This window comes from Empidonax traillii, unplaced genomic scaffold (assembly GCF_003031625.1).
Source record: "Empidonax traillii isolate 1590-97213 ecotype Southwest subspecies unplaced genomic scaffold, ASM303162v1 scaffold23:size2178997, whole genome shotgun sequence".
NCBI classification, from domain to species: domain Eukaryota; kingdom Metazoa; phylum Chordata; class Aves; order Passeriformes; family Tyrannidae; genus Empidonax; species Empidonax traillii.
Window position 1 is genome coordinate 780,491 of NW_020955216.1, and position 23,366 is coordinate 803,856.

At 47.9% G+C, this 23,366-nt stretch overlaps 2 protein-coding genes across 5 annotated transcripts; both read right to left on the reverse strand.

Annotated features, from left to right (window-relative positions):
* Window positions 1–735: 735 nt before the first annotated feature.
* Window positions 736–12,493, reverse strand: LOC114067545 (carbohydrate sulfotransferase 4-like). Of its 4 annotated transcripts, none has more exons than XM_027903096.1 (3): window positions 10,383–12,493; window positions 8,147–8,212; window positions 736–2,201 (listed from the first exon to the last, which is right to left on the reverse strand). In XM_027903096.1, exon 3 carries the CDS (start codon window positions 2,186–2,188, stop codon window positions 1,010–1,012), a length of 1,179 nt encoding a protein of 392 aa, XP_027758897.1. In that variant the 5' UTR covers window positions 2,189–2,201; window positions 8,147–8,212; window positions 10,383–12,493; the 3' UTR covers window positions 736–1,009. The 4 variants fall into 4 exon arrangements, with proteins under 4 accessions (XP_027758897.1, XP_027758879.1, XP_027758906.1 ...); XM_027903078.1 differs by having other exon boundaries at window positions 736–2,388; XM_027903105.1 differs by lacking the exons at window positions 8,147–8,212; window positions 10,383–12,493 and adding an exon at window positions 6,003–6,457.
* Window positions 12,494–12,608: 115 nt separating this feature from the next.
* Window positions 12,609–22,200, reverse strand: TAT (tyrosine aminotransferase). The gene is made up of 12 exons (XM_027903068.1): window positions 22,066–22,200; window positions 20,247–20,489; window positions 19,999–20,103; window positions 19,189–19,256; window positions 18,647–18,805; window positions 18,342–18,480; window positions 17,766–17,818; window positions 17,247–17,399; window positions 16,230–16,358; window positions 15,715–15,798; window positions 14,032–14,130; window positions 12,609–13,275 (listed from the first exon to the last, which is right to left on the reverse strand). The coding sequence occupies exons 2-12, from the start codon at window positions 20,479–20,481 to the stop codon at window positions 13,132–13,134; spliced, it is 1,368 nt and encodes a 455-aa protein (XP_027758869.1). The 5' UTR covers window positions 20,482–20,489; window positions 22,066–22,200; the 3' UTR covers window positions 12,609–13,131.
* Window positions 22,201–23,366: the final 1,166 nt, after the last annotated feature.

Here is a 23,366-nt window from a genome sequence, read left to right on the forward strand (position 1 = left end):
AGGTATTTGTAGGCATTTCACTCCTCCCCAAGTCTGGTAACAAGTTTTTCTTCTTGTCTTCTAGAACACTGATAAAGCCAGGTAAAAATAATTCTGTTGCTCTGATTTGAGCTACATATTCCCATTGGAGGTAGGAGAATGGCATCTCCAACTGTGCCGTGGGCTGCTTCAGTCCACTCCCATAAACCTATCTTCCCAGTTCCAGTATTAATAGCAATGGAATCCATGTCCTTACCTTGTGGTTAGGATCTCAGCCTTAGCATGAATTCCAGTCACACATGTGGACTGTGAGAACTCCCAGCTATTCTCAGGTTTGAAAGCTAGAAGACAGAATTATTTCAGCTAAAAAAATAAATGGATTCATATAATCTCAAAATGGATCCCCACATGCAAATCTAGGAGTTTTTATTTTCAAAAATAGTGGGTTTATTCCATTTCCCCATTATATAGTAAGTGAACACAAACATTTCCCCGCCATTGCCAGCAAGGCTGGATACCCAGGCAAAGGAATGGAGCAAAAGGAAAACTAGGCTTGAAAACTCAACTGTTCAAAAAAAAAAGCATCTTTCCAGAAACCAAATATTGATCATCCTTGCATCTCTTCTGGCATTACATATCCCATGTGGCAGCACGGCAAATAATGTTCTCTCTATCCAGCTTCCTTTTATATTTCCTCTTCCTTTGCAGTGCAATTGCTCCATGTGTTTTCCCCAGTACTTAACTGTGGTCTGTGGCGGGGTTGGGTTCTGCTATCTGGTCCCACTGCTTTGCTATTTCATATGCTCCAATCTAAACATAATTTGGAGAACAAACTTGCGTTACTTCAGCCTTCATTGTGGCTGAATCTCCAGGGGCCTTAGAGAGTGACCCTGTGCTTCTGAGAGCTCTTGTGAACGCAGTCAGGATTCCTATGTTAGTTGTCCTTGCATCCATGCACACGCCCTTACACTTCTATGCCTGCACCTCTGTCCTCTTTTGTTCTAGTGAACAGTTCTGCACTCTGCAGGCTTCAGAGAGTAGGTACAGACTCCAGCTTTTCTGCCTTCAGGCTTTGGTACTCAGAGGAGTTCTGGGCGAACAAAAGATCCAGTGACATATTTTTTTGCTCTTCTTCAGACTGGACGAGCCGGTAGCCCAGCAAGTCCATCGCATCCTTGCACACATTTTGCACTTTTTCAATTTTCTGGAAGGGAAGTGTCTCCCTCCAGGCCTGGGATACTCTCTGTGCATCTCTGGACCCAATTTCAAAGGCCTGTGCTCCGAGACCCTTCCCATGAGTGATGTTGTGCACCCACTTCTGAAGTTCTGGTGTGAAATGGAGTTCTGCAAACCTGTACATCTGCGCAGCCCTTGCCAGCGGGTCTCTGACAATGTCTTCGTAGCGAACCAGCAAGTATCGGTCTTTCAGGAAGCTGGGAGTGGCCTGAGTTCCTGCCTTATAAATCTTAACATGACTTTTGCAAATTACTTGCATTATGTTGTAGGGCACCGTTTCACCCTTTGCCCTACGAGACCCCATAATAATGTTACTGTCACGTTTCAGGTCGGACACTGTTTTCTCGCGGGACCTGAACACAGCCCGGGGATCACGGACCAAGTGAATAATTTTGAGGTTCAGGGATGGATCAGTGAGAAGTGGGTAAAGGACTTTCAGGTCAAAGAACCGGACCTCCTTGACGGCAATATGGCTGTAGGTTCTACAAGCTTCCTCCACCTTGCTGAATGGGTACTTGCTACAGATCTTTTTGCAATTGCCTGCAGTGATTATGTCAGTGCGATTGAACAAGTCACAGGCAGGTGGGGAGCACAAGGCTCGGCTTGTCTCCCATTGAAATAAATCGGACTTTTTCTTCTGGCTAGACATGTAAGCATCAAACACAGACATGTCACACAGAAAGACCGACCGGACTAAGTCCCGCACTGCCATGTGTAAGACTTTGGCACTGTTCTGGTACATCCTAACCCAGACATGCCATGCGGGCTCCATCAGGTAGAAAACGCTGGGGTGCTGGCTGAAGATTTGTCCAGTGAAGGAAGATCCTGATCGCCAGGAGGAGAGAATGAGGATGTGGACTGGAGAAGGTTTTTCTTCCAAGGGGGCATTGTTGTTGCAGGGCAGGAAGTGGATGAGGAGGAAGGACAGAACTACCAGGATCAGGAGCAGGTGCACTCTTCTAGACTTCACCATGGTTGCGAAGGATCTGCAGAGACAGAGGAAGTTCAGCATCACAGGATCACAAAGAAGGCAGGATGTGGTGCATCAGGCTCCTGTGAATTTCTCTGCAGGCACAGGGTTTTAGAAAGCTGTCACAATACCAGTGACACAGTGACAACCACTGCACAAGGCGTCTTTGGAAAGGACATAAGTTCTGCAGGGCTGGAGGTTTTCTGTAACAAAAACACAGCTTGTCAGTGTTAGTCTAATGTTGTCAGTAAGTGTTGTCTAATGCTGTCCTAGAAGATACTGAAAAGCTTGTCTGCATTTTTATCAAAGTTTAAGAGCTAATTGAGTGCATTGAAATAAGTCTGTACACACAAATGTGCATTTCATGTACACAAGCCCTGCAGACATGATCTGGGCAATTTTTATGAAGAAAAGTTGTAAAAAAATCACTTTTTGTGGAGAATTCAACAGTTCCACGCTGTTACTTTTAAACACCTGCTCTGATCACCATGTACAATTATTTTAATGCCAAAATGCCGTAAACATAAAATACAGGTTTCAGTTTGTTTTGATTGTATTCTTTTTGAAATTTCAGGAAACATTTTTTGTCACCATAGGCAAAAACTCACATACCAAAGGAAGTAATTTGGCACTGTAATAAATCCAAGCAGAACAATATCTCCTCCACAGACAGAGCATCATAAACAGTTTTGCTAGAAAGGCCTACAAGTGTAGGCAGGCTTAACTGCCTACCAGCCTTTTTCTTAGCCTAACTCCTTTCTAAAGACTGTCTCCTGCTACCCTTCTTTCCTACCCCACTCATTCCATAGGTCTTGTATGAGAAGAGGTACAATAGAATGTGCTAATTGAACTCAAAGTTCTGCTCAAAGCTGGCTCCTTGTTTCTCACACTAAACCTCTGTTTCAAAAAGTACATTAAAGCATGCTCTGCCAACTGCTCCTGTCTTGTGCACTCTCCTTCCTTCCCCCAGCAGTGCCTGACTGTGCCTCGAATACAGAGGGGTGCTCACGGCACTGGCCACCCAAGGGATCTGCCTTCTTAAGGCCCAGGTACCATGGGGTGCTCCCCATCACCCCCTGCCAGCCTGGCAGTTCAGCTGTGCCACAGCCGAGACAGACCTCTCTCTATAGTGCAGCTGCTTTACATTTTCCAAGGTGAACTGAAATTAAAAAACCTTGCTGGTTCTTAGTCATGGTCAGTCCTTCCAGGTACATCCACAGCCAGACAGGACAGAGAGAGCAGGACCTTCAGGGCTGTGGGGCAAGACGGAAGTTCCTCGTGGACAGAGCGGCACCAGAGCTCAGGTCCAGCTTTGTACACTACTTTTGTGCAGCCCACGATCGCACGGGGTTGAGGCAGCCAAGCCCATGCAGAGCAGAAGCCCCCCTACTAAAGCAGCCAAGGTATAAAATGGGACCCAGCCAGCCACAATGCAGACACTGCTTCCCTGCTACATGTCCCATGTCATGTTCTGGGTCCATGGTAATCATGGCTGCTCCTAAAATTTTCCTAACCTCCTCCTTATAACCTGCCTCAATTTCCCTCTACAGCGAAGCTTTTCAGACTAATTTGCATGGAGGTGCCTCCTCCTATTATTTCAGTTCCTCTAGTACTGATGTTTTAGATTTTCAGGTACAGTTACGGCTGCTAACCAACTAGGAACTCATCTTCCCTCCAACATATATGCAGAAATTGACTTGTTTATCTAAACTATCTGCTGTGCATTGTTTTGATCTTAGAGTTTATAAGACAGCAGTTATAATTTCTCAGAGCCAGGACAATACCCAGCCTGGTTGTTGCCAGTAAGTGCTACCACAATATGAATTTTCCTTCAGTAATGTCTTGCAAGGGTGGGGCTGTGCATTAGTAAGGGCCCACATGCTTCTGGTCTCCTGGACAAGAAGCACACTGATTTTTTTGGTTACACAAATGGCTTGTAGTGTTCAGGTCTGACGAGAAGCTGAATCAGGTTGCTATTTGGACCAACCCAGGAAGAGCTGCAAACAAAGAGTGTTGTAAAAGTCAGTCACTTATCAACTTCCTCCTTGCAAATACAATGCAAGGAATACAGAAGTGTTTACCAAAAGTCCTGGCTTCCAAATTAACTTTGACAATATCACTTCCATCGGATTAATATTGTTACTCTAAGTCCTCACACAGTTCCTGGACCATAGCCAGAAGTTATTAATCAAGAAAACTGTTGAGCAGACATGCACACTGGCATGAAAATGCCTAGGCAGATTTAAAACCGCAAAAATAATTATTTCTTTGGGAACTTGCATGCAAATAGTCTGAGAATGGATTCAGGTTTTTTTAGGAAGGAAGGGCATGTTTTTGTCTTGAATCAAACCAGGGTAGGATAGCTTCATGTTTTAGACATTTGACAGACTATGCAGGCCATTCCCTTGACTATTCTTGGTAGAAATGACCTCATGTAAGGCTAGACCCTCAATAACTTCTTCACTCTTATACAAGAAATAGTGATGATTGTTACCCTGACAAATCTGTTCTACAAAGGGCAGAAGGACTGAAATGAGTTGTGTGCCTGGTGAAGTGGAATAGAATAGCAGCAAAGAACAGTAGAAGTTCTATCATACCTTCCCTAATATAAAGGAAATACTAATTATATAACCTTATTTTTCACCACTGTATCTCTCAATCAGGGCAGCTGGGATGTTTCTAAACTAAGGTCTCAAGCTTAACCGCATTTTCCCTACAGCAAACATCCAGAGTCACCAGGGATTCAGTTAATTTCATGTTCCAAAAGTGAAAATATGAAGCTCTCATAGAGCTGCCGAGTAAAGATCAGCCCAGAATGACTGAGACAATCTCAGCTGCAGAACAAAAAAAGGCACTTTGCTGCTGTGTGCTGGCAGAGAGATGAGCCAGGATCTGGCTGAGAGAAGAAAGATTAGGAAGAATCTCAGGGTACAAAGGATGAAGCACAGGAACTACTGAAAAAAATAACAATCCAGTGTCACCTTGTTAGAGTCTCCCACAGCAGATGTATGAGAACACAAAGAATTTACAAAGATCCCAATGTGCCTGCCTGAGCCGCTAGAGTCTCAACAACAACAACAACAACAACAACAACAACAACAACAAAAGAAAAAGAAAAAGAGCAGAGTTTTATGCTTTTCCAGAAAGACACAGGGACCTTGGAAAATCTTGATCCTGGCAAAGAACAAGCATTACAGAAAGAAACAAGCAGCTCAAGGGAAATGTACCCATCAAACACATTCTGAAAATTGGGTGGCATGTCCCCAGGGTTTGAATCTATGCATGCCTGGGGGCAGTGTGAGATGGCCCAAAATACCTCATGCTGTGCAGACTGGTGGCTAGTGCTCTGCCAGTCTGGGGGAGTTCTCCAAACCTGTGCACATTCCTCATTGCTGAAGTGACAGCAGTATAGCAAAGAGGATCTGGTGCCAGGGAAGCCCTCGGCACTGGTCTTTGCTGGCACTGATGGTTGCTCATAGTTTTTTCAAATGCTTCTTCAATTTGTCCTGGTCATCTTCTGCAGAATTAGAAGTCATGTGCCCACTCAGAGGAGAGCAGCTGGCATGACAGTCACTACTAGGAAGAGCTGAGCAAGGGCACTGAGAAGACAGCCTGTAGAAGCAGGAGCTACCCTCTAAATCAGGCCAACAACTTCTGTCTGCAGGAAGAATCGTAGCAATTTGCTGGCATCTGTATGTTTGCAGTGTTTTACAAAAATTATTTCCCAGTTCAGGATGCTGAGCATGAGCAGTGACTACAGTCCTGGGCACAAGAGCATCCACACCAGATACCAAGAAATGGTTGAAAAATCTCTCACCTTAGCAAGTCCTCCTGAAGCACCACCGGGCCTGATTCAAGCAAAGTTGCCCTCAAAGTTCATTGCTGTGGTACACAGCTCTCTATAAGCAGTCACACGAACACTCTGCCTTCATGCTGGGCTCTCATCTACGCGTGTTCTGAGCTCCTACCTACACCTGCTGCTGCTCCCTCCTGTCCCCTTCATTTGTGTACATCCCAGATCTAAGACTGACTGCTCTGCACTGCCCGCCTACTTTGATCAGCCTCGGACTAGTAAGGCTCCACCCTGCACTAAGCACAAAGCATCGGACTGCAGGGGCTCAGATGACCAGGCACTGCTAATAAAGGAGCAGGGCCAGAAAGTTTATGAAGGAGGCTGAGAAGTGCTTTTAAACTAAGTCCTGTTGCAAGCAAAAGAGATGGCTGTCTCTAAAAGGAGGAACAGGGACGCCTATGCAGTGTCAGGAGTGCCACCAGGAGTGCAGAGACAAGGCATATTTTCCTACCATTGCCCTGGCTGCTTGTCATATTGTCAGGAAATGCTAATTCAAGTAAAATCTCCCTAACCATTGCTTTGGCTGCTTGTCATGTTGTCAGGAAATGCGAATTCACATAAAATCTTTTTGTCTCTTCTCTGTCTGTGCCTTGCTTGAATTAAACATCTTAGGGCTGGGAAAGAAAATTGTGTGAAAGGAGAAGCTGTGGAAGGAGCAGCTGGACTTGGCCTGTTAATGATTCACAAAGGTGCTGGAGCTGCAGTGGGGCTGTGCTAGGCAAGGTAGTGAATCAGGGCAGTCACTGGGCTCAAGAGAAATGGTACTGTGTAGAGAAAATTGCTTTGGGTCATTCCTATTCCACATCTCATAGTTTCTGTCACACCATTTGGAGAGATGTAGACCTTCTCTTAATGGTGTCCCCTGTCCCCAGGGACATCACTGAGCTGCTCTCAGGGCAAGTGGAGTATAGGAGACAGCAGAAGCAAAAAATCTGGGCAAGGCTGGCGCTTCCAGGAGGAGAAGCAACCCGAATGAGGCAGATCCTGTTCCATTTCACTTGCTGCACTGCCAACACAAATGGTCAAGCCCTGGTAACCCTGGGCTGGGAAACAAGGTGAGAAGCTGGCAGTGGCCCAGGTAGGGCCCTGTAATGAACCATGCAATGTTTTGTAAAACCTGAATTTCAGCTGTGTGTTCCCATGCCCTACACTGACACTGTCTGTAGGAAGGATTTACCTGTAGGTCATGAAGTGCTGCAAAACCTTTGTAAAGGTCACACTACTTGAGTGGCTCTTCCTGAAGCGTTTTCCTCCCTGGCCAACAGTTGCATGAGCAGAGATGTATCAGAATTTCTGTTCCAACTGTGTGTAGTTTGCCTGAGGATGTGTCTTTGTTAGCTGATGAGGCATACCTGGAGCAGTGAAACTGGATCAGCTGTATGGTTTGACTAACTCCATGCCCTGTCTTCTGCCATCGTCAAAAGCCAATGCCTAGGGAAGAGAACAAGAAACACATTTACTCCCTACAGGCTCTCTTGGCCTGAAGCCAGGGATCTGGATGACACAATTCACCTCTCTGAATGGAGATGTCCAAAATAAACTAGTGAATGATGCCCTGACAGTTCCTATTCCTTTTCTGTTGGCTGTGACAAGAGTGGAGGGTGATGCTTGCGTAAACGTAGAAGATGTCTAAACTCAGTTCAGATTAACCTTGTCTTTGCATTTGACAGCACCTAGATTTTTTTTATATTCACTTCTCCAATCTTGTTTTGAATTCAGATACTTTTGACGTCAACAAGATGTCCTGGGAATAGATGTATGCTTGGCTGCATGTTGTGAGAACTACTTCCCTCTGTTTTGAATCTACATATAAAAACTGGTTTTGATATTATTACTTTTTTTTTTTTTAATCAAGAGAGACAATGAGTAATTTCTCCCTACCTGTAGTCCTCAAGCTATCCAAGATTTTAATATCTGCTCTTGTACACCCTGCAGAACAATTCATAGTAGGTTGACACCTAAAGCAGCTTATGGCAATCATGCTGTGGAAGTCTCTACATCTTTTAGGTAGGTGAGGGGATGGTTCACATTTTCTGCATCCCAAATGTTATTGACACCAGGGAACTGCTGGAAGAGTCAGTGCTATGACTGCACTGGTGAATGCTTACCACGGAAAGACATCTGCCTTTCAAAGCAGAGGGAGTTCAGTTGCTTTTTAGCTGACACCACTAAAGCTGTAGAGGAAAGATGGAAATTTATGGCTCTGCAAGATTGAGTATGACAGAAAGCTGCAATGTGGCTGGTCACATAAAAGCTATGAATGTTCTCCTGTGCTGATTACTGGATTTGAGTACTGCTACATCATCATGTTTTGAATTGTACAGGGAAAACTCTGCTCCTTCCAGAGAAGAAACCTGACGGTAATTTGATAGGTGGGTGTGCTCCTGCACTGAAGTTGCTAAGGCCTTTTCCTTGTGTTAGAGATAAGTTTTAAAGTTATATTTTTATTTAGAAACAGTTTGAGATAAACAGATGTGTTTGAATTGGCACATAAGTACCCAAAGTTGCAGTAGGCAAGAGCAAGGATAGTGGCTGACTCCTTCCCTCTCTCACCCTGAGTGCAGTTGCAGTATAATTTATTGTTTTCATTGTAATATAGCCTCCTAATATCAAGTGGTGGGAGAACAGTAAAATGGGAAAACATGAATGAAAGAAAGAAAGAAGGTTGTGAAAATAAGGTCTAAAAATGAGGTCACATAATATTTTATCAACACATTGCAGAAAAGATAAAAAAAATAAGAAAAAAAGGTATTTATTCTACTTTTGAATTAATTTCACTTCTGCCTTCTTTACATACATAGGCAGTCTATAACCAGAAATCAGCAAAGCACTGAGTCTTAGAGCAGAACAGCTAGTTTAGGGTAGAGAGAAACAACAGCGATAAGCAGACATGAAGCATTCATAAGCTCACGCAGTGCACTGGAGTACCGAAGCACCAACTACCATGCTAGCACCAGCTACTTCTGCCAGGTATCCAGGAAATAAGTCATTTAGACCTATTGACAGCACCTATTTGCTCTGGCAAAGCTTCAGGGAACACCGACCCAAGTCAAACAAGAGAACTGAAGACAATTCATGACAGCACTGTGAGAGCCTGTGCCAGACAGCCAAACCATGAGGAAAATCCCAGTGCTGCTGCCCCCCAGGAAGCTCTCCCAGTGCTGGGGACACAGGCTGAAGGCCAGTATAGAAGATATAACCATAACCTTCTTCTGACCAGTTTAGCTTAGCTAGTTTTAGGTGCCTTCTGGTGACTGGAACCCTGCTGAGGCTGTGCCTTTCATGGCTGTCATGTCAATAGCAAGACTTTGTCCATGCTGAGCCTTCCTCCTCCCACAGAACTCCTCTGCCCTCTCACACTCTGGTTTGCAAAATCCCTCCCAGTCACCTCGAGCAAGTATTGTTTCCCAGCCCACTGCTGCTGCCTCCTCTTACATCCACAGTCTTTCCCTGACTACTTCTCGTCCTCATGCAAGTCTACCTGCGCCTCCCTTTGCTGTGTGTCTTGGGTAATGCCACCAGAGCAAGTCAGCTCCTTTGGCCTCTGACAGGCCTGCACAGCCTGGGAGAACAAGGTTACGTGCCAGCCATGTACAAAGAAGTGTTGCAGGGACACTTTCCCCTGGGGTCCCACTCCCACACGATGCTCACGCCTTGCCTGAGCTCCTGGGCAGGCTGGGCCCTGGGACTCCACAGCCTCCACCTTCGTTCCCAGACTGACTCCTGCGACCATCCTGGGCTCAGATCAGTGCAAACCGCATCTTCCCACTGCAGGTGTACAGAGTGGCTACATGCCGGTGGAGAGCAGACCAGTGCAGACAAGCTCTTGCAGCAAAAAGCCATGGCACCAAGGCAGGAAGACCCTCAGAAACCCCTTTGTTCTACAGCCCTGTTGTAGTCAGCCAGGGCTGCTACAAGAGGGAGTGGGTGAGGCCAGGGCTGCATTCAGGTTCCTAAGGCACCTGTGGGAGCTGATGGCCTCACTGCTGGCAGGTGTGATATGGCCCTGCTTGCCAGCAGTGCTGAACCCTGCTGAGCCTTCGGAAGCTGAGGACTAGTATACCTCGCCTGCACTGGCCCCTGAGCTGAGAAGTTCCTTACTTTCCAAGAAGAGCACTAGGCACCAGATTGCCTCTCTGCCTGTGTGGGGTAGGTCACTCTCCTCCTAAACACAGCCAGTCCAGACAGCAGAGAAGAGCAGAAGCACACTGCAAGCCTGTGCCAGAGTGCACCACAGCTAAGACAGGAGCTTGGCTGTGGATCAGTGTGGGAGCTGGCAGAGGCAGGATGAAGGGACAAACACAAAACCACAGATGAAATACAGAGTAAATTTATTTCCACTACCTCACCAACCAGAGGATCCTCAAAGCAGTACCCAAAGGCAGAGGCACACGAATAGGGATGCCAGCACTGTGGAGCCTGGTCCTTGCTCAAGGATCACCAAACCAGATCTTTTCACCTATATATCAGGGCTCATTGCAGGCTTAGCTTACCACTGAGATTTGATCTTAACACAGCAGAGCAGGAATCTCAGTCATGTTCAGTGGGGTGCTTCTCAGTCTATCACAGGCCTGTGTTATCTAAACACAGACGTACTACTCATCAAACACACCAGGCTAAACAACAACTAGTCCAATACACGTGTTTTTCTACACCTCACCTCAGCAAGTCACTTGAGCGTGTCTACAATCCTCCTCACCAATCTGCTGTTACTTTCCCAGAATCAGGCATAAGGGCTCTCAGGGAGTTCTACTAAAGCCCTGCAGACCTTGTCTGAGCATCTACAAAGCGCAGCTTCAGGGCAGTATCTTGACTTCTTGCTTGGTCTCATTGCTGAAGGGGCTTTCTTCGGCACAAAGCAGCTCCAAACACCAGCTTAGGCTAGTTTGTGTGGCTGGCAGGGTGCTCTAGGCTACACCCACACTGTTACGCAAAGCATCTGTGAGTATAATACCTGAAAAATGATACCAGCACATTTGTGGTTTAATGCTAGTTTGCTATTGCATCAAGGAAAACTTAGGCGTAGTCAAAAGGCAGTGTTATGTTTGCAAAATATGGCAAAAGAGGATGTGGCCTTAAGAAATCTAAATATACTGAATGTTGTGAGGTATGGCTCCCTCAGCATCCCAGGCCAAATGCTACTGGGTCAAGAGGAAATAAAATCATGTTAATTATTGCAAAATATTTGCAGGTTAACAGACATCTCTGAGGGGACTCTGAAAAAAAGTGGGATTCCTGAAGGGAGAGTGATCTCAAATGGGCAGCTTTCTCTAAAAGCAGGATCTGTTCATTAGTAATGGGGATTAAGGCCACAGAACCTAAGATGCATGAAGAGTTCAAGGAAACAGATGAAACTTGACAGCTGTAGTAGGTGCAAGGTGGTGTAACAATGCAGAAACATCACGCTGTGAAGGTCTCCTGGCCCAATAGACCCTTCACACACCATTCTACTTATTATTTGTCAGTGTTTAATTTTAGGCAGCTCTGGTTATTTGGCTCTATTGAGAGGTCTAATGGCATGAAATCTCTAATGCTGTGTACTACTCACCCATAGTCCCAGCTTCCCTCTCTTTTTGTTCTGAGATTGCTTTCTTTGAAATGAAAAGATGTAGCATGGACACTCAGCTGAAGTGTCAGAGACCTTTTCATACACTGCTGTCTTTCTCATATAGATACCTCCCCTCTAATGGACTACTGGTACCCAGATTTTGTATTGGGCAAGGTAAGGGGAGACTGTGAGATGCCTACAGAACCTGTCAGGTCTGGCAGTGTGTAATCTAGAGCTAGCTCACTTTTACTGTCTCTAGTGAGGCAGGGTTGACCCGTGGATCCCAAGTCTGCAGGAGGACAGGTGAGCAGAGCTGGAGGGGATGACATGAGTCACTGTGCAGCTTGCCCCTCTGTCAGTTCCAGAAGTGGCTCCTGGGCAGCTGACCAGGACGTGTGCTCTGGTGGCTGTTATCACCTCCTCTCGTTTCCACAGAACAGATATCAGGCCACTATTTCCTTATTACTCTACGGAGCTGATGTATTCAGCAATCAGTAACCCTGGCCCCACTGGCATGTCAAAAAAACCCCATACAATATGTGCCATGGGGCACCGCCCCATGATTCACCACTGGAGCAGGAAACATGTGGCTGCCCCAGCCTTGAGTGCTTAGGCACCAGCACCCTGCATGGCTGGCTCCGTCCCAGGGGCAGCTGCCTCCCCACAGCAGTTGGCACCAGCACCTGCTGCTCTGTTGGGGTCCATGGCGGGAGGGCTGTGAGGGCCAAGGGGCAGGTGCAGGCGGGACCGTTCTCTGGGGAGCAGCCAGGCTGCCAAAGAGAGCTGCCTTGGCTCCAGTTTATGTCAAGCTTGCAGGGCCCATCCTGCTCCCAGGCCTGATGGGTTCCTTTGGGGGTCTGAGGCACTCTCACCGTGTCTGTGCTGTCACACAGGATGGCCCTGGGCAGCCAGCCACAAGGTGGGGACAGACCCTGGGGCACTGCAGCGCCATGGGGCCAGCAAGGGTGACACACACAGTGACCAAGCTTGACCAGGTGCAGCAAGAGCACAGTGCACGATTAACATGTCAGAATCTTTATTAATAAAAAAAGTTACAATAACTTACTCCCTTTGTCACACAAAGGGCTCAGTATAAAGAGCTCTGGCCTCCTAAAGTAACACAGGTAAGTGAGAGGTGGGTACTTTTCTCTTATCCTCTGAGACAGTGGCCCCTAGGGTAAGCATGGCCAGCACAGGAGTCACAGGCCAACGGAGCCTTTGCCACAGGGCCTGGCCCAGGAACAGCCTTCTGCCCCTGCCTGCAGCTGGTTCACAGGCAGCACAGACCAACACAGGGTACAGATGCTGACTATATGGAGACCGGGGGATTGGATGCGAGAGGGTGTGCAGGCTGTAGTGGAGGAGAAGAGGAAGTGGTGTCTTCTTCCCATAGTGCTGAGGGGTCTCTGGAGCACAAAAATTGACACAGCAAGACAGTGGCTGCTTGCAGGCAGAGGGATGTGGGGCTGGCTGGAAGCAGCTCTGCCTGCCTGGCTGCTGCCTCACACAAGGTCTAGCCCGACAGAGGCAGGAGGCCAGTTGCGGCTACTTGTCACACTCCAGATCCTGGGCCCCCTCAGCACCCTGGTAGTGCATCTCACAGAACTCCTGAATGCGACTGCAGGCCTCCAAGATCATCTCCTCAGGCACGGTGATCACCACTCGGAAGAAGTTTGGGTACTCAAAGCACTGAAAGAAAAAAAGGTGAAGCTAGGTGATTACCTGGCATAGTGCTGTACTTTCAGAGCCCTGCCTTGGGGCCACGTCCTGCATCAACAAGTGAAAATGGTTAGTGTAGGACAGCAGGGCTGGGCTCTTGCTCCCTTAGACTGGTTTTTTTTTTGTTTGAAGCAAATCTCCCATCCCCATCTGTGTAGACATGACGCTGTGAGGGTGACAGGCCCAAGAACTCTCTGTGTGGGCTATGCAGACCCAGGGAATGGACTGGGAGGAGTTAGTGAAGGAGCAGGCTGGAGAATATTTTAGGTCTTGTCCACATCCCATATTGGAAATGGAGCTGGAAGAAGGTGAACACAGGGCACAGACCTTCTCAGCCTTCCTTGGGACTACAGGGGCAGAGGGCTGGAAACAGCCTGAGGAAAGGAACATGAGTGGGAGCAGCCCCAGGTCTCTGAAGGAGCACCTTCAGCAAGAAGGTGTGGTGGTACACGGAGTTCAGGGGTACAGCTCTGCCAACCTGAGCGATACAGAGCAAGCCTGGAGCTGGGGAGATCCTGGCAGCCTGACTGAGGGCTGTTAGTGAGGCAGAGACTGCCACACACAGCACCTGGAGCAGAAAGTCAGCTCATATACACTGTTGCAGACCACGGGCACTGCACACGCAAATCCCAGCCTGCCCTCAGAGCTCAGGGATGCCAAGCCCTGCAGCTTCTCCTGCCATGCTTTGGCCCTGCGGCTCCCTGGGGCTCTCAGCATGAGGCTCACCGTGGCTGGCAGGCAGAACACAGACTGCTCCGAGATGAGTCGCTCAGTGAACTCCACATCATTTTCAAACTCCGGGAAATGCTCCATCTCTATCTCAACCTGCGGCAGAGGGAGATAACATGGCAATCGAGGGCACCAAAACTATCTGCAGTGTCCTTGTTTACACACATGGCCCAACAGCTTCCCAGTCAAGTGCAGCTGTCTGCCCTCTGTCTGCCCTCAATTTTTTGGGCTGACTTGAATGTAAGATACAAAAAGAAACATATTAATGAGAACTGGGCTTCTCAAGAAGCCTTCATTAACTACCTAAAGCTGGAATTTCAGTCAAGCACAACTTCAGTAAAAAGTACCTGATGGCAAAGATACAGTAACCAATTAGAAATGAAAAGGAATAAATAAAACACTGAAAAAGAGCTTGGTAGAGAACTTAATATGCATTAATAATTCTGTCATGCAAGAAATCTATATGGTAAGAAAAAGACAAAATAATGCTTTGGTTTAAAAAAAGTAAGATAGCAAGGTATGTAATAGCATGAGCAAAATAAATCCTTGTAGAATGATATGAAAAATTTAAAATTACATGAAAATACAAAAATCTTCAATAAATATTTCTGTTCTGTATTTGGAAAGAAGGCAGCTGTCCATCTGTCACTTAAAAACAGTGCTATTCTGGCCATTCATTTATAGAATTCTAGAAAATTTGGATTGGATGGGACTTTAAAGCTCATCTAGTTCCAACCCCTCCACCATGGGCAGGGCTGCCATCCACTGCTAGATCAGGTTGCTCAGGGCCCCATCCAGCCTGACCTCTATAACCAAAAATTATTTTGAACATCTCATGAAAATATTGTTAAACACATAATTTGAGAAATAATTTGCATGCAGAAGTTCTGAAAGAGTTGGTAGGAAAAAATATACCAGATGATCTAGTTTGAAATAAATGATCAGCTACTGTAGAAATACAGTAGGTGTGAAAGAATCTTAAAGCTGTGCCTCTACACAAAGAGCATAAGCAGAATTACATTTGTAGCCCTGGGTAAAACTGGAAACAAGTCCACTGATAAGGATTTCTCTATAGAACATGAGTGAGACTGATATTGCAATATTCCCCAGTTCTAAGCCCACATGTTAAGATCTGATGAAAAACTGGAGATACTATGAGACAAAAAAAATAAAAGATTCAAAATGTGTTGAAGTGTCATAAATGTCTCAGTTGAGCTTGATGAGATGAAAAAGGAAATTTCAGCATATTATAAAAAGCTAAAACAAATAGGCATGGGAAAAGGCAGAAAAAGAGGTAACACCATAGACGGAAGACAACACAGGATACTATGAAGAAGGTTACATCTACAGGAGGTATGAAAATCTGCCTTGTAGTGTAGGGGCTTCCCATTGCCACCTGGCTTCAATCCAGGTAAAACAAATCTTGCCAAGAACAACTCATGGAGGTCTGTGCAGGAGCAGGGGCATGAACTGTACTGGCCTCTGCTCTGTGAGCTGTGAACAGCATATTGTGGCCTTCTTAAGTGACCTGGGGATGCATCTACTGCAGAGGGAACGTGAAAATGCACAGTAAGGGAGATCTGTTGCTAAGTACCAATCTGAAAAACTGACAAGCAGTGGTAATGAGACCCATTGTGAGTGTTGGTGGTCTGGAAAAGGCACATCATTCTCCTCACTTACCATGAGGTACATGGCTCCAGAGGGCCGGACAGGCCGAAGGCCAGGGATAGCTGATAAGGCAGCGTAACAAAGGTCAGCATTGGACTGAAAAGCAAAAAGGAGAAATTTCAAAATAGGTGAAATTCCAGGAAGCAGCTCAGCAAATGGAAGCCAAACTCTGAAGTGGGACTATAAGCAGGTTTGCCTACTGCAAACAAAGGCACAGCAAATGCAAACACCATGGGAGATCATGGCCTTGAGCACAGCAGGTGTTATTGAGTTGAGCTCAGCAAGTCAGTGCCAAATACTCCATCTATCCCCTGGGCCAGCAACTCCAGATGCAGGGCTGGGCTGCCTGAAATTTATGCCAGTCAATGTTTCTGCCCCAGTTACAATGTCTCCTGCTGGAGTCTGATTTGTTGGGGTCTCCTGGTCACAGACAAAACTGTGCCTTGAGGTGAGGTGGGGAAGGATGATGAGCTAGAGATATGACTCCCTCCAAACAATTCGTGAACAAACCTTGCTTCTCTGTTTACCTTGAGGATGCTCAGGGTGTTGTGGTAGAACTCAGGCGGTGTTCGGCGCAAGATGCGCTCCAGTGCTCCTTGGACAAGGGTACAGGGTCCTAGGATCCTTTGACTCAGTCTTACAAGGCCATCCCTGATCTGAGAAAACATCATGACACTTACAGCTCAGATGATGCTTCTCTTAAGGAGAGGAACCTTCAAGGCCCACTTGCTGTATTTCTACAGCTGTTCACACCCCTCTCTTCAGTGAGCGTACAGAGCACTAAAGAACACTTGCTTGACTATATGCCAGATTTTGCAGACTATTTACAGTGCCATTCTCTGTTCCTTGTTTGCAATACCAACAGAGAAAACCTTTGGAGCTTCCCAATCTGACTCAAACCAGGCTGAAATACAGAGAATACAAAAAAAGCCAGAGCTGTTCCAAATACCACTTTGCATTTCCCTTAGTTTTGGACCCACAATACACACTTTCAAAACCAGGTAAGGGCAATCAACATTAGCTTTTCTGCTCACTCATTTGGTCCTCTCTTCTCCCTCTTCCTCTGCAGAGAGCCTTCTAGGTGGAAAGGTCACTGCAGTAGATGGTTGTTCTTGTAACACAGCTGAAAAATAGCCAGATAAGGCACTGGCAGCACTGCAGGGTGCATGTGCTTACTTTTAAGAGAAACCATGTAAGAGCACATAGACATCACACATGGACTTCACACGCTGGATAAGTCATGCAATACTTTCAGTGCACATTGGAGCTATTTGAGAAGAGAATTTAGATGTACAAGAAAAGGACAAGGCATGTATTAAGGAACAGCAGAAACAAGGAGTGTGTTACAGTGTAGATGTGGTTGGAAGACCGTGTCTGGAAGCAGATGGAGTAAGGAAGGGGCACAAAGAGCCTGGAGTTGCATAAATGTATGTAAGATCAATTCCATGTGAGAGCAATACCTGCCTGTATCAAAGACCTGTTGATCCATACACTGAAGACTCTGCAAGTGTGTTGCCATGACAGCAACACTCAGCGGTTCTCACCTCATTACCAAAGATGTCTCTCCTGTCATGAATTAGGATCCAGCCCATCCGCCAGCCAGGTACGAGCCACCGCTTTGCCAAGCCACCACAGGACAAGATTGGCACATTGGTGCTGAGAGTTGCAATGGGTTCATACTTGCAATCAGCAAACACCTGTGACAGAAGACTGTGTTAGGGCTGTCCCTGTCTCTTATTGTGAGAACTGTTGGGGTGTGCATGGGACTTAATAAGAAGGGATGCAGGGAAGTGATGGGAAATTGATGGTGAAAGCTCACAGCCTCAAGGTATGAACATTGGAAGTGCACTCACATAAAAGCAAGCAGTTTGGGAAGAGGAAAGGAGCTAGACATGAGAGGAAGCTCCAGGACTGTGTACCAAAGGACTGGGAGCTCCAGGCATGGACTCAGCCATAGGAGAGTAGAGCTGTTCCTCAACTCTGGGGACCTGGCTATCATGGCCAAGGTTCATCAAAAAGGACAGGCAGCACTGGGGGTGAGAAGGAATGCAGCTGACACTCACCATGTCTCCGTAGATCTCGTCAGCAAGGATGGGCACGCACTGTCTTGATGCCACTGTGGGAGAGAGTACATTCAGATTGGCCACCCTGCATCCTCCATGGGAACAGACTTGATCTTTCCCACAGGGCCTGGCAGGATGCTGAGGGAAGCTCTGTCCCAGGGCAGAAGGTTCCTATCTTCCTCCTACAGACTGTTCATTCAGAAAGCCCGACTATTGGAGATCCCTGCCCTGGCTGAGCCTAGTGCTGCTCCAATCTGTGGGAGCTGGCAGCACAGCCCTCCCTCTGCCAGGCCAGGGCTCAAGAAGTACAGGACTCCTGTGAACACTCTCTCTGCAGATCCAGAGTGGAGAAATGAGCAGTCCAAACCACACAGAACTTTTGAGGAAGACACAGTGCATGTTCTTGACTGGATAAGACAACACCCTCACACCGAGCAGGCCTTGATTCCTGAGGTAGAGTCAGTCATGAAGAGAGAAGCAAAGCCCTGGGCCATGGTACTGCAGTGATTGAGAAATGGGCAATGTGGGCAGACACGGGACTGTAACCATGACCCAGATACACCCAGACAGGCTCACCTGCCAGGATCTCCTGGAGATGGCTCTTGCTGAACACAGAGCCACAGGGGTTCGATGGGTTGTTCACAATGAGGCAAGCTGTTTTCTCATCCACCAGAGACTCCAAGTGCTCCAAATCAATTTCCCAGGCCTTCTCTGGCTAGTGAAATAAAGAGAAGGGGAAGTAACATCTGAAGAACTCGACTTGCCACATTGGGTGAGGTGTGCCAGGGCATTCAGGGTTACTCACATCCCCTGGCAGGACCAGGGTATTTCTGAGAGGCAAAAATGTCAGGGCTACCCCTTCCAGTCCTGCCACCACTTACCAAGAGGTTGTAAAGTTTGACCTCAATCCCCATAGACAATGCCAGAGTCTTGTAGAGGGAGAAGCCAGGCCGTGGCACCAGGATGTTCTGGCCTGGGTTGGCCAGCACTGCCAAGGCAAGCTCTATGGCCTGGCTGCAGCCACTCGTTAAGATGACGTCCTGCAAAGAGCACAGAGAGGGGTCAGTGGGAAGCACAGCCACTCTGAAGTGCTCCAGACATGTGGGAGTGACACAACACCCAGGCTCGGCTCTGACAGGTAGAGCTTCTCAGCCAAAAAGGCAGCATCAGAGCCTGACTGAAAGCATGAAACCTTCAACAGCTGGAAAGCCCAGCCTCCTCCTGAGGAGAATGGAGGTGAAGGCCTCAGGGAAGGGATGAGAGCAGCAGGAGGCCACCTTGGGGCAAGGCCATCAAAGCCTTCAGTCCCATAGCTGGACAGGGAGGGAGAGCTGAGGCAAGGCTCCCATGCCCTGTGGTCTGGGCACAGGCAGCAGCACCCTGCTTGCACTGTGATGGGAGCACCTTAGCTGGGCACCAGTACCTGGGCCTTCAATGGTGCCTCTGGGCAGTTGTAGTATGCAGCCACAGCTTCCCGGCAAGACTGGTAGCCTGAGGAAAGAGAAGTCAAACATGGAAGGAAGGTTTTTACAGACTGTTTCTTCCTCTCACCCGTTTGGTGGTGTCCCAGGGTGGCAGAGACTGCCCTGCTTCAGGTCAAGAAGGATGAAACTCCAAGGCTGGGCCAGGATGGCCAAGAACAGGGACAGACCTTGGGCAGGGAGGCAGGCTCTGGCTCCAGCATGTCCTGGGGACAGAACTGACAGGAGCAGTGTGGAGGGCAACCAGGGAGTTTTCTGAGCCAGAAGGAAGCCCAGTGCGATGACACGGCCTTCACTGTTTAGTGATGGCACTGGGGCAGCCCTCCCTGTCACCACATGGGGGGGGGGGGGGTGAGGCAGGCATGATCTGTGCTCTGTGCACGAGCTGCAGACAAGGCTCATGTTGTTGGCGAAGTCAGGGAGCCCAAGGGGAGTCCTGAATCAAGGCAGACCAGAAAGGAGATTGGCTGCAACCCACAGAAGGGACACACAGTTCTAAGCTCTTTTGTGTGCTTGAAACCCCTGGCTGGGGCAGCAAACACAGCTTCTGCAGGAGGCTCAAACAGCTCAGGCAGGAAAGAGCACTCAGGTGTATCTTGGGGATACACATATTGTGTGTTCATGTCACTGCTGGTAAGGACAGCTGCAAGGTGCCAAGGGAAAAATGTCTGTGGGCTCTGTATATGTGCTGTGGGGTAGGAGCTGGCACATGCCTTTGTCCAACTCTCACAGGATTAACTTTGTCAACTTACCGACAGATGGAGCGTAACCATTGCACTGTCCCGAGTCCAAAACCTCCTTCACAGCCCGTGTGACCTCATCGTTTGTGGGAAGGTTTCCAAAGACCGTTGGGTCTCCTTTTCAAAGATTGAAAAAACAGTAAAGTTTTCACAATCTGTGACACGCACAGATCTGGCCTTTGTGCTTCAGAGCCCTGCAATCTGCCAGACACACAGTTGACCCCAATACCCAGAGGCTTCAGCCACAGGACTATGCTCACCTAAGGACAAGGAGATCATAGTTTTCTTTGGGTTGGGTTCCACCTTCATGCTGTCCACGATGGCTCGGACAGGATTGAAAGTTTTCTTTGACATTTCAGAAGCCCTGACAGCCCATCTTGGCTTCCGGCTCTTTGCCTTCCCTGGTGATATGTTGTTCCCAGCACTCTTGAGATGAACATCTCGCATGGGGGCATGGTCTCCATGGCCATTCACTTGGATCAAGTATGAGTCCATCCTGAGAACTGTCAGTGCAAAGTGAATTTCCTGGGTTTAGTTAACTCATGTCAAACAAGGAATCTGTCCATTTGAGGACCCTACCTACTGCCTATGGACAAAGCAGCAGCAGCCAGTAGGGCTGTATTTTCACTACCAGAATGCAGTGAAACCCCACGCACAAGTGAGAGCACAATACAGTGGGAAAGATAAATGAACTTCTCTGTGCCAGATGCACCACTGCCCAGCATGGACCTGCTGTGCTGAGGAGGACTAGGCTCCACTAAAGCCAGCAGCCAAGAGTTGGCAGCACATTGTTGTCACTGCTTGACTGCAGGTTCAATATTCCACTGACAGAAGGACCAAGTCACCCCCTACCTCCCCTTAGCTATCAACTTGCACACCTCAGGATGCAACCACTAGGACTGGCCCACTATGTGTGTTCGCATTCAGAATGTTCTTCCAGTCTACAGACAGAAATACAACACTGTAAATCAAGTCTCAGCTGCCAAAAACGTAGTTCTTGTCCAGTGCTATCAGGATGCACTGGACTGTGGCAAGGTAGAGGTTATACACTTGCCTCTGTCAGCAGAGAACAGTCCAGCCCAGAGCACAGCTCAAAAGACAATGCTTAGAAAATGGAGCAAGTCTGGTATGGCCAAGAGGGAAATCCAGGAGGCAGCTCTGCCCCAAGGAAAGGACCTGTAGTCCCACCTGAGGCTGGGTAACAAGCAAGGCACAGCAGAGGAGCAGCTGCCTTTGAGGCCCTAAAATGCGCAGAAAAGTGACTTACACACTCCAGCATGTATACCCAGAGCATGAGCTAGACCCAGGCAGGAAAAGCCTTACTTACAAACTGCTGACAACTCAGAGCTTTCCACCTGCAGGTGGGGGACAGGGCTCAGAGCAGGCAGAGACCTCCTGAGACACCAAGTCCATTCTTGCTGGTACTAGCACACTGCCTTGTAATCCTGCCACAAACTGCTTATGCTTTCTATGCTGTCCTATTTCTCTGCTCCACGGAAAGGCAATTCAGAGAACAGTGGCCTTTCCCTGAGGGTAGTTACTTAGCCCCACACTTGAAGATATGCACAACACAGCTTCCCCTTCCTTGTTGCAGAGACTGAGCCAGAAGGGTTGTAGTGGCTCAGGCAGGATTTGCTATCTGAACAAATTTCTCACTATTTCAATCAAGTTTGCACCTTGAGATGCCCCATCCTGCTACAGTTGCTCTACCTTATTAAGTGCCTTATTAGGCTGCTTACAGCAACTCAGGCTGAGCTGACAGGGTCACAAAGCAAGACTTTGGCTTTCCTGTAGCTAATACCTTCCAGGTTAGAAGAAAGGCAGCAGAAGAAATATACAGCAGGTCTGCATAAAAAACTGAGCTTAGAAATGAGCCATACATCTCAGCTCAGCAGCAGGGCTGAGTCCCAAATGCACAGTCTATCCCAGCAGAGAACCTCACACCACCCTGCAACGTGGTTCTCCCAAAAAGAGGAGCTGCAGACACAGGCACAATGGACGCCTTCAAGGTAGGCAGCCAGGAAAGATCTCCCAACTTCTCCCCTAAAAGAAGCAAGGTACCAGAGCACAGCACTTTACCTTCTACAGCACAGACGGGGAGACACCAACAAGCTTGGGGGTCCAGTCCCTAGTTTTTATCCAGGACAATCCCCTTGAGAGGAAAGTCCTGCAAATTCTTGCCCATGAAATACTCCCCAAAACTGGGCGTTGAGACCAAATCGTTTAGCCATTGGCTCACAGAGAGGGCTGCTCTCCCCACCCAAAAATGACCTCTCCTCCCCTTTGCAACTGTCCTCACTCCAAACACCTGGAACATGCCTCTGCATTATTAACTCTTTCTGGGGGTGGCCTACAGGACACAGCTTGGCTTCCCGGAGCACCTGGACTTCCACCCTTTGGCACCAATTCCCTCAGTCCGCAAGGACTGCTGGGAACAAATCTGCAGAGTCCAATATTCCAGTGCTAGCACCTTGTAGTTCACTGAGAGTGGATTGATGGACCATAAAGCCCAAGGAAGCCGTCAGTCTGTCCTGATCTCAAAGCTCTGGGCTCTAAATGCATCAGCTGAGGAAGGCCAGTTTGTTACTTTATTACAATCAGGAGACATGTTCCTAGGCTTTAGGGAAGAGGGCACTTCCCTAGCCAGTGTTTTAGAGACACTAGGATCTGAAGGATTAAAGAAACCTCAAGTTGCCATCAGTTTGGAGCTTTTTTTGCCTTTTCCTTTTTTTTTTGGCTGCAAAGACCCAAGCAAACTCCTGCCATTAACCAGAGTGCTGCAATGGGCACTGCTGAGGCCACGATGGGGGACAGGGATTCAGGGCTGGAGGCAGGCTGGGAGGTGGTGGGGTGCAGCCAGCAGGTCCAGCCAGGGCCCCCAGCCCCAGGCTGGAGGGCAGACCTCCCATGGCAGTCACCCTCGAGGCCTCTGGACAAGGAATAGCACCTTTCAAAAACCCTTCACAGAGAAACGTCAGGTATTGAGGCTGCTTGGACTGTCTTCTGCTGAGGGCTGCACAGTTTCTCTCTTCTTTTAACTGAAACCTGACATAAACAACCTTCAGAAAACCACGCAGACCCTCTCCAAGCACCTATGGGTTATTTTCTGGCTTCTCACAGCTGACCCCATCTCTTGCCATGCTGCAGCCCTGGTAGGGTCAAACATGGTATTTGGGCCGCCTCAAGGACAATGCTGCATGTTCTGCCTGGCAACAACCCCCAAACTGACGCAACTGGAGCTCTACCCGTCATACTGCACACAGCAGTGGGGTTCAGGGGAGGGCAGAGTGGAAGCCTGCTGCCAAGAGAGGGAAAAAATGTGTCTCTGGAGACACAGGCAGAGCCAGTTACATAAGATTGAGAACCTGGCCAAAAGAGGG